This window comes from Nannospalax galili, unplaced genomic scaffold (genome assembly GCF_000622305.1).
Source record: "Nannospalax galili isolate Female #2095 unplaced genomic scaffold, S.galili_v1.0 scaffold841, whole genome shotgun sequence".
Taxonomy (NCBI): domain Eukaryota; kingdom Metazoa; phylum Chordata; class Mammalia; order Rodentia; family Spalacidae; genus Nannospalax; species Nannospalax galili.
The window spans coordinates 1,922,747-1,935,410 of record NW_008345000.1 but is presented as its reverse complement, the minus strand read 5'-3'; the positions used below and the strand labels follow the sequence as shown (position 1 = coordinate 1,935,410).

Below are 12,664 nucleotides of genomic sequence, written 5' to 3'. Positions count from 1 at the left end.
TTGAACTGTGCATCAAGGTAGCTTTCTAAAACAAAAACCCAGATCCTGGGCTGATGCACTAGAACAGGCCACCCAATCCCACCAGCCTGGAACTTCCTTCAACTCCCCAACATGACTTTATAACTTGGAACATTCATTAAGTGCTAGGCGACGTTTACAACGCATCTGATATTGCTCATCCCATTACCCGAAAAAAATACAGCTACTCAGGATTAAGCATGTATTTATTTTAGTTCCATTAAAACAACATTGTTTCACTGAAACTGGTGTAACACTCCTTGCCAACAAGCCATACTGGAGTTGTTGGCCTGACAGTACAGCGGGATATTTATACTATGTACAGACCAAGACTCTCAAAGGTCTTTCACTACATGAGCTCACATTCAACACCGTTTTAGCATGTTGATAACTACTGCATTTTGAAATTTCAGACCTCATTTAAAACTTAAGAGATCTGAACTTGCACCAAGTTTTCATGAAAAAAATTTGATGTCCAACCAGTTTATTGCAAATACAATTTAAACAAGTATTGTAAATGTTTAGTATTTATACACAATGTCAATTTTTTATATTGAATTCTCTGTACAGGTACTTTGGGGGCTTATATATAATGTGAATTCATCAAAATGCAGTTAAGAAACTTACAGGAATATATACATTTGAACCCAAGACCCAATCCTGACACTATATACAACCTATTTACAAATACATATGGACAATGTATGTACAGTTTATCATAAATATTGAAAAATAGGTTAGCTTTAATGAATTGATGCTGCTCTATAAATAACATTACAGTCATAACTGAAACATCCACGGAAGACAGTAATGCAAAATGAGGTGACAAGACAGTGGTTTTAATACTGAAGACTGCTCATTAATGGGAATTCACTGTTTAGGAACCTCAAGGCAGGTAAGAGCTCCAAGCATTGGGATTTGGCCTAGAAATTGACTTTGAATCTTAAACAGCATCTATAAAAAGTCTGGGGACTCTCCCCATGCTGATTGGCTGTTAAGATTCTTTTCTTCACTCCTTCCTGGTTGCCATGGTAATTTTTCCAATACAAAAAGAGGTGAACTGTAGGAAACAGCTTGTTTCTCAGAATTCCTGGCTGGTCTCATCAACTCTCTCCAGGAACTGAAGCATGAGTGCAGATTCTTGGTTTGAACTACAGGTGAGGTTCTGAAATCTGAATTAAGTGAAAGCAGGCGGTAGAGTTGTCTTCACACTGCCTGTTCTAGGTGGTGGTCCCCAATGATTTCATCTTCGTAGGAACAAAAACAGACCACTGGTTTTGTCCTATGGAGCACTACAAGACGTCTTCCAGTTCTGTAAGGGTCTTTAATAGCAGAAACATCTTGCCTATAAATTTAGTCACATAGATAATACAAGAATGTGTAACGAAAACCTTGTCTCCGCATTTCTGGCCCTTGCCTCAAGCTAGAAATGCTCAGTTCAAGAGAAAACCTGAAGAACTAGATGGCCGATTGCTTCCCTCAACCACATAATGGAATTATGTCTATGAGATTTTAGACATTGTGCCTGATGAGCAAAGTACCACATTATTTAATAATATAGTCACCATACACTGTAACATACAATAAATGTGCTCTTAAAGCCAAGCGTCAATGTAAGGTTTTCATCTCTAAGTGGAACTGACATGGAAAGGTTAGCATGCCCTTGGACCAAAAACAAAGTGCAATCAAGTCGCACTGTTTTCCCTAACTAATCATTTGTTCGATGTAAACAAATAATTCTGCATTGTACAAGAATGAGATGACGATCCAGTGCAAGTCTTTTACGTGCAGTACACCGGTACTGGTGTGTAGCCTACGGATTAGACCTCTACTGCAGACAGAACACGAACACAACTAAGCCACATAGTGTCAAGTAAATCACACTTCCAGTACACGAGCATTTTGAAAAGTTGTACTCTGTAGAACAGTTTTGGCCTGTTGCCATCAAATGCCCATTTTTCACTGCTGGAAGCAATGTTTCAAAAGGGCTGGCCCCAAAACAGACCCAGAGCTGCTAACACACCTCCGGGGACAGGGCCAACTGAACGAACCCTGTTTTACCCAATTGCACTACTTGGTACCTCAAAATGAGTTTTCATTTCTCACAGAAATACCTGCACTGTTTTGCATTCTAATAGATTGAAGACCTAAATATTTTAATTTTAATGAACCAATTACCTGGGGCCAAAGAAAGTGATGAACAGAGTTCACCTGATTTGGTGCAGCAATAACCAATTATTCTTTAATGAAGTCTGAATGAAAAAAAAAAAGAAAAAAGGATGCTAATTCATGATGCAATTTTACATTATCATTTTCCCTAAAATGATTTTGGGTAAAAAAGTATTTGGCTTATAATGCCTACAAAAAAGGCAAATAATTTTATAATACTAATATTCATTTTAAAATATCAATGAAATTATTTTTACCGAGTTTATTGACAACTGGTTCTGGATAAAGTTCAAAAAAAGCAATTTCTTCAAAGTAAAATAGTGCTTCTGAGGTCTTTTAGTATTTTTGGTACAAAAAAATAAGTGTTTTTCTCAACGCTTATTTCAATACTTTGCTGAAAATTAAGAATTGTTTCTCACATCGAATGGTTCCGTTAGGCACATTCAAGTAAAATCATAAAATATCCAAGTTAAACAATGACACAGCCAAACATGTGGCTTGATAAAAGTTAAAGTTTGTCCATTCTCTGGAATGGAATAAATTGTCACTTCCCTTAACCCAAGACTCGTGGTTTTGTATCAATATCCATTCCTAACATACAGATAAGCTTCTTTTAAAAAAAAAACAAAAAGAAAGCAAAGTTCACTTATTCTGCATCCAGAAGGACCAGCGAGGAATCTGCACTTCGGAAGGAAGTGAACTGAAAACAGGTGGCATTTCATAGTCGAGTGTAGACTCAACACCAGCGGCGGCAGATGGACTATCAGTTTGATGGGGCCAATTAATGGCCGCCTGCAGAGGCATCGTGTACCCAATCCAAAACAATCAGGGCCATGCTCCCGATCATCACCACCACGCCACTCATCAGGAAGAACACAGCCTGCAGGGAGGGAGCAAGGCATCATCAGCAGGTGACCCACAGCAACACTGGCCGCCACACTGGACAGCTTTACCTGGCTGAAGGGAAACTGCTCTAAGTGGGCCCAGGAATGTTCCTCCATGGAGGAGGCTGGGAGGGGTTCAGAGGCCTCCTCCTCAGAGGGTATACAGGTAAGGCAGTTGGAGGGACACAGCAATAGACATTTTCTTCAATGACACACCGTTCATGCACCTATGAGTAATCCGTCACCCATGTCCCTGTAAGTAACCTTAATTAATAAACTCACTGGTCCAGAAGCTAGACCAGTACAGTCATTCCCTTGGTCTGCTGGTGTCCTGCCTCGGGGGAACACTTTGCTTGTCTCCCCAGGAGAAGTTCACACACCAGTCACCCCTAACCTCATTCCTCAGACCAGAGAGACTGTGGGAAGTATGACAAGCATCCCCACCATGATTCTGGTCCCAAAAGCTCATGGCTTATGATTAACTTGTCATCTTCCTTGTGACAAGACATTACCACACCTGATAATAGGTACATACTAGTGACCCAGCTGGAGGAGGCCCCAAGGACTCTGCCTAACTTGAGGATAGCCAGTCTCATTTAACTGAACACCTACCTCAACTTCCTATACCTATTGACACCTATTACAGGAGGATGGGCAATATTGTTTGAATGAATGTTTGAAGTTACTTAACAGCTCTACACTGCTCTCTACCTAGTAATTTTCTTGTGTTTAACTTAAATATTTATTTATTGCACAGTAAATGATCTTTCACCTCTCCTTCCCAACTCTGGTGTGAACTTTCATTATAGTAATGTTCACTGGAAATTTTACAGAATCTACAGAGAACATGGTGACAAGATTAAGTCAGTTGGGGAGGCTCCTGACCTGATCTGAAGTGGTCACTACTGAAGCCATGGCTGTCTTTCACTTACCCCAATCTTTTGCACAGATCTCATGGGCTCTTTCTTCACTAACTTGATGTAGAAGGCGGATGGAAGAATGAAAATCAGCATCGCAGCTGCCGATGCACCTGGGGGAACGAGCATCGTCTGAGAACTCGTCCGATCTCTTATTTTTTTAAACCTTCATATCCCAAGCATTGAAATCAAAACTTACCAATGAAGCCAAATATGTCCCTGATGGTAGGGACAAAGATGACAAGCAGATTGGTGAACGCCAAAATAGACACTGTAATCAGACTGTGACGCCACCAGCTGAAATCTTTTGCTGCACACAGTAAGTGAGTTATGGAACTCCGGATCTGCAGAAAGAAAAAAAATTTACTTATTATTTAACAATCGACTTTAATACAAAGAATTTCCAAGTAATTGAGAACATATCTACAGTAGCAATTACTTCTGGAGGAAAACAGTGCCCCGGCCCCCTGCTGTTTTCTGACTCTCTGAACATTACTCTGCTATAGGATGATCTGAAAATCTCCAATGTGTTTGGCCCCACCAAACTATCACCAGCCCGGTATTGCCGAATTTCTCTTCGAGCAGAAAATGAAAATCTCACAAATCCCCACATCTACAAAGTCAGCTGCTGCAAGAGCAGGTGATTACTTACTGGGAAAATAACTACTGGTACTGTCAGGGTGACAGCCATCAACACGGCCAACCGGACAACAAGAAGAAGAACATCAGTTTTCATGACAGAAGAGTAGGTATGAAGCAATTCTGACTCCACGTGTTCTGTGGAGAGAGACCGAAACAAAACAAAGGCGCTTTCAGTGAAATCTACACTAAAATTACTAGCTACTCACAAAACAAGAAACTAAGAGGCTAATACGATTAATTTGGAATTATCGTTAATGCAATTAAAAGACCACTGATAACATCGAAGGGGAAATTTTCCTAAATACTGAGACTTAGCCACACGGCCTTCAGTAAAAACAACAGGAGCCAAGTAGCTAAATCCCAGTTTGGCTTAGTCTGGAAGTGACAGGAGACAGGCAGCACAGGCTAATCAGCAGCAAGAACAGCACAGAAACGACTCAGCAAGAGGCTAAATCTGCTTTCGAATCTGGATCCTCAAAACTACAGATTAAAACAGACTGACTTTTCATAGTAAAACTATGCACAGAAAAGTGCCAGTGTCATTTGAATAAAGAGGAAGTTTTGTAAGCCATTATTTACCATAAAATGTCAGGTATCCAAAGAGAGCAGCGAGCAGATACATCAGAAACATGGCAAAGAAGGAAATCTTTGACACACTCATCATCCTCCTGCGGCTGCGGCTGCATAAACAAAACAGAGGGAACCGTCACCACAGACTCCAGCAATTGCAAAGCAAATCTTGATGCTTACAGTACGTTTATTAAAAAATAAAGTACCCTTTCAGCTCTTCGTAGATGGGAAGGACAGCAGGATGACAAACGAAGGAAAATGTCAGGATCGGCACAGCATAGACAGTCTGAAAGACATAAAAGTACATCACGCTACCTGTCAGTTCCCAGCTCTGCCCCACAGAATCTCCAACCTCAAGCCATTCGCTGATTCTGTGGGATCTCTCACCAAGGATGATCAGGGCCCTATTCTGAAATGTACCATTTCAACGTCATGAGATTACTTCATCTTTCTAGTTTATACTATAAACTTTCTCCAGTTCTTGATAGTTTTTTTCCTAAAAAGCCTCTATCAGTCACCTTTGTTAACCTCAAGAGGTATTTTAAAATGTCCAGGGGTTACTTTCCCTCTCTCCTTCCTTACAATGTTCTTTCCAGAAAAGAAGATTGTAGCTAGTTACCTGTGAGTTGAAGATAAAATAACGTGGTTGGCAAGAACCAGCGTTAGTCACGTTGGATGCCAGGTAAGGTGCCAAGGCTAAGGTGCTGTTCATGGTTTCATTAAGTATCGAACCATCTTCTGTAGGACAAGGGATCTGAAATTTCTTGCAAATTACCTGAAAACATATTATTGTGACTGTGTCAGCTAACTCATTTGACAAAGCCTCTAAAAAAGAACTTTTCAAAGAAAAACTATACCTACCACAATCAGAAAGAACACCATACACAACAAGGACAGACCACTGGTATATCCCAAATATCCTAAGAGGGGTAGAAGTGAGAAATGTTAGTCTAATGAACCAGGGCTAGTGCCCACAAGTGCCAAGCACAAGCTATTAAGCGCTGTCAGTGATATTCTTTGACCCCCTGGAGGCTGCGCTGCTGGGTTTTGGGGCATTAACAGTCTTCTTGCATGCTGCCACTTCCAACAGCTGAGAGCCTTTAAGCTCAGTGGTTTCTAGTAAAGAACACAGACTAGCTGGTGGGAAGCTCATCTCAGTGGCCTTTAATTTGCTCACCTAAGTTTCTCAGCAGCGACAAAGGAAGAATGAGCACCAAGGACACCAGCAGGACCAGGTAGTCCCCGTTCAGATACCAAACTCTGAGAGAGAGAACAGGAGATCAGATACATGGCCTCCAACAGACTTAGAAACGTCACAAGAATGTGTAACAAAGTCTGAAAAACCCTGTCCCTTAGTCAAGACAGGAGTGACTTTTAAACTCTGTATGCCTGGTGAATATTCATTCAGTCAGGTTAGAAACAGGGTATGAAACAATGTAACTTCAGTTTCACTGTTTGCTCTGGGAAGACTGCCAGCTGATTCAAAACATAAAATGCTTCCTAAAGCTTGATATTAATGTAGGGAACAAAGATGTTTTGTGCAGCCAGTGGGCTTATCTGTGAGTACTTTGAGAAAAACTGTATACCAACATTATAGTTTTAAGCATTTCTAATGCTGAAAAGGACATTTTACAACAGTCTTCAGACCATTTGTTAGCAAATATACCAAAATATTTCACTAAGAAAGTTTTTTTCAGACTTAGATTAAAATGCACACGCAATCCACTCTCCATCCCAAATTAGACTAAATGGAATCCTCCACTCAATCTGAACTTATTTCAGGTTATCATCGACCCTGACTCCCCAAACAGTCAAAATGTCCCTTCTGAACTTAAATGTCCCCTATGTTCTAACATTTTTTTAAAAAAAGTAATCAAGAACTATTCCTTTTTAAAATCACCATTTAAGTTCCAAGTGCCCATGAATTCCACTCCACACACGTAACAAGGACCCCATAGAAACTAATATCAAAAGATCAGCTTATTCCACTAAATTTCTAAAGGGTCAGCAGAGGCTCACAGCTCTGTGCAGGTCAGGAAGCAGTTGGCCTTTTCTGTTTGCATTAGACAGGTGCCCGCTAGTCCACTGAGATGAGTAAGTTCTAGGACTACCAGGCTTCTGCAGGGCAGCCACACACTTTCTGGCTTTCTACATGAACTGTGTTAAACATGAAGACTGACTTTCCATGTAATTCAAAGCTTCAGTCTTAAATTGAGCACATTCAACAGCTCTAACAAGTGTCACTGTAAAGGAGATAAATGCGGGTTCTAGAAAAGTTGTTTTCATATACAAGTTTCCCGTTACCTACCAAAGAGGCCCAGCTACCATCTTTAGCCTTTTCATTCTCAAAAATTCCAGTTTGTGAGGGACTTCCTTGTCAGGAATAAGCATTCTTGACAGGAATACTTATATGGGTAGTTTATTGATAATTGTTTTATATTCGACTGTGACAAAAATGTATCTGTAATTGTTTCTAAGGAGCAACCTTACTTAGCACCTACCCATTTTTATCTTCAATGTTCATTAATGCCTGGATCACCAAAGGTAATTCATATTTCACTATGAAGAGGTAGCTTGACATGGCTGGAGAAAAACAAAATTATACCATTACAAGTGCAAAATGTCGCCTGTGACACACAGTCGGGTGTCAGCACTCGCTGCTCCGAAGTGAAGTCTACCCAACATGCCCTTTAAAGATGTCTTACCTCCAATGTTCTGTATAGTAATTGACCCAGAGGCCGCTAGCTTTCCAAAAAGTCCAAATGCCTTATGTCCCAATTGTTCGTACAATAAAGATCCTACATTCAAGAACACGGAAGCACGAAGTAAGTACTTTGGAAGACAACCAATAGGTAGAAATTACTTTGGAAAACCAGAGCACTACCGTACCTCCTTCATTGGCAGTCTTCAAGAGGAGATGAACAGAATACAAGGAAAATATTGACACAAATGTCAAGAGGATTCTGAGAAAAGGAAAAGGCACACGATTATAAATAGGCAGGGACATACCTTTAAAGACAACACTTGTGTAAGTAACATCAAATGAAGCTTTCTTATCTGTGTCAAAATGTCCCCAAGAACTGGGAGCGTTCCCTCTCCTACCAACCTGAGTGTCAATGGAGAACGCTGCCTAACACTAGTACCTTGAACTTGGGTCTCAGGTGACAGTTCCGGCAGTACTAAGGGCCAGAATGTACATACTCTGCAACGCCTGAGGTGAAGCTGCAAAGCCCAAGCCCCCACCCAGTGGAGGTGGAACTTGCATTCTGACTGGTACCATAATCAGCCGTGCGCCTGCCACATGCTTTTGATAGTTCCCTTTGTTTATAAAATGTTGGCAAAACTTGCTATTAAGCCTAGCCCCTCAGGCTCTTACACAATTTTGCTGAGATGGGTCAGGAAAGGCTTCGAGATCACAGGGAGCACACAGGTAAGGAGAGGGGAAACTGGAACTAACATTTTTAAAGGTCTGACACTAAAAACTACCTCCTCTACAAACCAGTAACTTCTGCAAAGATAGGTACCATTGCCCTCCAGGGAAGAGTACAGGGCCAGCACCCTAACGCTGCTCAGTGGTCCTTCGGTGTGGGTTCAGTCAAGTTTCACTTTCCTTCCACCCAAAGAAAGCCAGAAACAACAGCAACAAAAATGCAGGAAATCTCATAGAAAACAACCACTCAAACAAGGTAGTCACATGAGTTCTGACGCCATGTGGGCAAAGTGTGCACAGTACCATGTAAGGCACTGGCAAAGAAACCTGTCTGTGCATCAAGTGCAGGAAGCAGCCCTGGGCCACCATCCAAATGCTGGGATGTTACGGTACTGGTTTCTAAGGTAACAATATAAGCTTTGCCTCGACTTGGAAAAAACAATGGCTTAATTAAAAACAAAACTAATTAGGTCTTTCTGTGTCTCACATGGGGAGGACAATAAACTTCACACCCTTTGAGGTCACTTTCAACCTCAAGACTGATTCGATTTAAAAAGGTCAACTAGCCATTTATGGCAATGGTGGCAGCATGTGGCCTTTGGCCCGTTTGCTTATATATATAAAATGTAAATACAGATGAATAAAAACTCACACAATCGATATCATTTAGCCATTTATTAAAATGGTTACTCAAATGCACATAGTAAGCTCCAATTAAAATAGAATTCCAAAAGTTCAAGAGTAACATAAGTTTTGCTTTCACTTACGAAAGTTACCATTTTATCTCAAGTTCTGAACTCCAACCCCATTGGTAGCATTTTAAAATTGTTTCCAGTTTATAAAGCCTGGACTAGGAAGGGTTTCAAATTCCCCACCCACTCAATACTAACATTCTAGGACCTTTCCTATCCAAAGTTCCTGATCCTTGATGTTGGCAAGTTAACCTCAAAAATCCTCCAGTCTAAGCAAGCTCCATTGAATCCTACTCCTAGCACTCAAAGCCAGGCTTAACCTCGGCGTGGAATTTCACAAAGCGAGGCTTTGCAAAGGTCCACTTTTCTCAAGTTTTCTATCACGCTGAAGAAAATAACTTGAGTAGAAGTGAACTAACTAAAACATATTAGTCACAAAGGACAGTTGTACCCTAAGTTCTGTGTGGTTTCTTCATCTGCTGACTTAGGTCAGAGGAGCTTCTACAGAAATTCTTAGCCAGGGTTCTACAGGCAGCTTTAAACTTACTAGCTATGACATAACACTGCAAATACATGCTTAAACTTGAATGTGCTTTTGTGTTTGGAAACAAGGACACATTTTTCTAGCTACACCTTTTTTTCCTTCTTGGTAGTACTGAGGGTTGAACCTAGAGCCTCATGCAAGCTAGGCAAGTGCTCTATGACCTGTACCTACGGCCCATCACAGCCTTCATATTCACCAAGGGCCAATGACCCCCCACCCCCCAATGGCTAAGAACTACTTCTCTAAAGTTTTCTCAAATCCTCCAAAATTCTATGGACACATAAATCCTGGAAAGCGGATGAGCAGTTAATTCTAACTGGGCGATGGGGGGGAAAGCACTTCAAAGTAGACACTCAATAACAAATTCATTTATTAATCACACAGATCAGGAAAAACATTTTAAAAAAAAACAAAAAAACCCACACATGTGAATTTGTCTTTTAGCAACCAGAAAATTATGACTCACTTGTCCTAACAAACGAGTTCTAGGCTAGATAAATATCACCACACCTTACATTCAGAATGTTCTTTTCTATATGGAAGTACAGGGCCCACAGGTCTTTCAGGAAAAGACTTTTGCCAATGTATGGAATCTATTTGGAACCACTTCACTTACTACATTTTTGGCTTCTTTCACCAAAACAAAATTTATAGTTACTCTGGACGCAATAGTTTTTTCCTTTAAACTATTAACAATACCCATTAACTTTATTTTTCTTCTTAACAATTTCCAATGATTTTTAAAAGACTGGCCTTAGTCTGTTTTAAGTGTTGCCTTATTTTTTTCTAACTGGCCTTATTGATACTGTGCAATATGTTAGTAAAAGAGTTTGGGATTTCTCATACTTTTAACTTTAAATAGTTTTAAGTCAATTAACTGTACACTCAGTTTCAGAAGCCGAAATATGTTTATCATCATATTAACTGCCCTGCATGGCAGACTCACTACTTACACATACTTACATAAAAAGAGCAATTCCCGTATTAGCCATGGCATAAGAAAGCCCAAGGATTCCACTGCCCACAATCGCATTGCTCAGATTAAATACAGACATCCCAAAGGAAGTAGTACCTGGGTGCTACAGAGAGGGAAACGATAACCAAACATATAACAAGAATTAAATGAAGAAAACCAGCTTCGGGCAAGTTAGATTTGAAATCTAAAAGTAACACTGTTCTTTGACTCCATAAAGCCAGGCACACAAATAGTATTTTCAACTTACAAAGTCTGTTTCGTATTTCTTCTTTCCCAAATTGGATTCAAGTAAAAAGTTCTGGTTTTCGGGATCCACATCTGCATAATGGCTGCAACAACAAAAAGAGTATGCAATGGTAAACGGACTGAGAGAGACAGGCGTGATGATGCTTCGGCGCCCGTGGATACGCTCTGCAGTAGTCAGTCTCTTGGGCTATTACAGGTTAACAGGCAGTCCCACAGGCTAGGAACAGGGTGACTCGGGCTGGCCCCGGGCAGCATGCTCCCACCTTTTCAGAGCTGCTTGCTTGGTGGGGTAGGAGTAGTTGAAGTCGCTATTCGAACTGTAGCTGCTGCTGTCCTCATCCGGGGAAATGCTGAACCTTCCCATCTCCGCCTTCTTCATGCTGAGCCTGGGGGGGAAACCGGGTGCAGCCGGCGGCGCGGGGCTCCTTTTGTCCTTGGCGGTGCACTGGCCCTGAGGCCGCCTGCGAAGGTAGAAGGCGGCGCGTTAGCACCGCAGCGCCCGCCCGCTGCCGATCACGTGACCTCGCGGCTGATTCATCCCCCGCCAGGCGAGTGGAAAAGTACCAGCCGAGCGCGAGGGGCGGGGGCGCTGCGAGGGGCGGAAAAGTACAGACGGCGGGGCCGCGAGAACAAAGATGCGCCCGCCGCCAGCCACCCGGGCGCTGCGCCCTCCCCATTGTCCCGGGCCGGAGCGGGGCGCGGGGGGGCGGAGGGGGGTCCTGCCTCGCTCGCCCCGGCCGCCAGGGTCGCACCCCGGGTCCCGGGCAGGGTGGAGGGGCCTCGCCGCCGAGCCGTCGCCTTACCGGAGGGTCGGGGGCCGGCCGCGGCCGCGGCTCTCCGGGGACGGGGTTTGTTTACTCGCGCACGCCGGAGCCCCGGAGCACACCGGGCCGCGGGCACCCCGCCCGGCCGCCCCTCCTATGCCCGGAAAGGAACTGATGCAATAACGCTCCCCGATTGTCAAACGCTCCGGGCCGCCTTCCCCACCCCAGGGCCCCGCGATGGCCGCAGCACTGAGCCCCCCGCCGCCACTCCCGGGGTTCCTGGACTCCACGTTATTTTTACGAATGCAAATCGAGTCACAAGACGAGGCTTGCCGCAGCCCAGCGCCGGCCGGAGCGCGCGGCTCCCCTCCCCCTAACGGGAGGATGCGCCCTGCCCTGCCCTGCCCAGCCCGGCGGCCCGGGGCCTCGGAGGACCGAGCGGGAGGACTCGGCCCTTCTCGGCCTTCTTCGGCCCTCAGCGCCCCCCGCGCTCACCTCGGCGCTTCTGCTCCGGGGCCCGCTCTGCAAACCACGGCGTCTCCGGCGGGCTGTGTCCGTCGGTCAGAACTCGTAGTAATAATAATAAGTAAAGAAACAAAGTGTCTCCCAGACCCCACGGGCAGGAAGGGCAGCGCTAACCGGGGAGACGGGCCGCGGGGGAAAAACGGCTCTGCGGCGGGCGGCGTGGCACGGTGTGGAGCGGCCCCGGGAGCGCGGGTTATAGCGGCTCGGCCGGCGCGTCAGGGGGCGGGGCGCGGCCGGGGGCTCGGCTTTGTGTATGCACAGCACCTGGGCTCCGCCCCCGGCCCGCC

The 12,664-nt window shown here is 43.8% G+C and overlaps 1 protein-coding gene across 2 annotated transcripts; it reads right to left on the bottom strand.

Moving 5' to 3' along the window:
* Window positions 1-206: 206 nt before the first annotated feature.
* Window positions 207-12,589, bottom strand: Slc38a2 (solute carrier family 38 member 2). Of its 2 annotated transcripts, XM_008841307.3 has the most exons (16): window positions 12,348-12,589; window positions 11,352-11,549; window positions 11,090-11,171; window positions 10,830-10,945; window positions 8,090-8,163; window positions 7,906-7,998; window positions 7,702-7,783; window positions 6,378-6,460; window positions 6,062-6,120; window positions 5,820-5,975; window positions 5,407-5,486; window positions 5,210-5,310; window positions 4,641-4,765; window positions 4,188-4,332; window positions 4,004-4,101; window positions 207-3,067 (listed from the first exon to the last, which is right to left on the bottom strand). In XM_008841307.3, the coding sequence occupies exons 2-16, from the start codon at window positions 11,465-11,467 to the stop codon at window positions 2,969-2,971; spliced, it is 1,509 nt and encodes a 502-aa protein (XP_008839529.1). In that variant the 5' UTR covers window positions 11,468-11,549; window positions 12,348-12,589; the 3' UTR covers window positions 207-2,968. The 2 variants fall into 2 exon arrangements, with proteins under 2 accessions (XP_008839529.1, XP_029423310.1); XM_029567450.1 differs by lacking the exons at window positions 10,830-10,945; window positions 12,348-12,589 and having other exon boundaries at window positions 11,352-11,494.
* Between the last annotated feature and the right edge of the window lie 75 nt (window positions 12,590-12,664).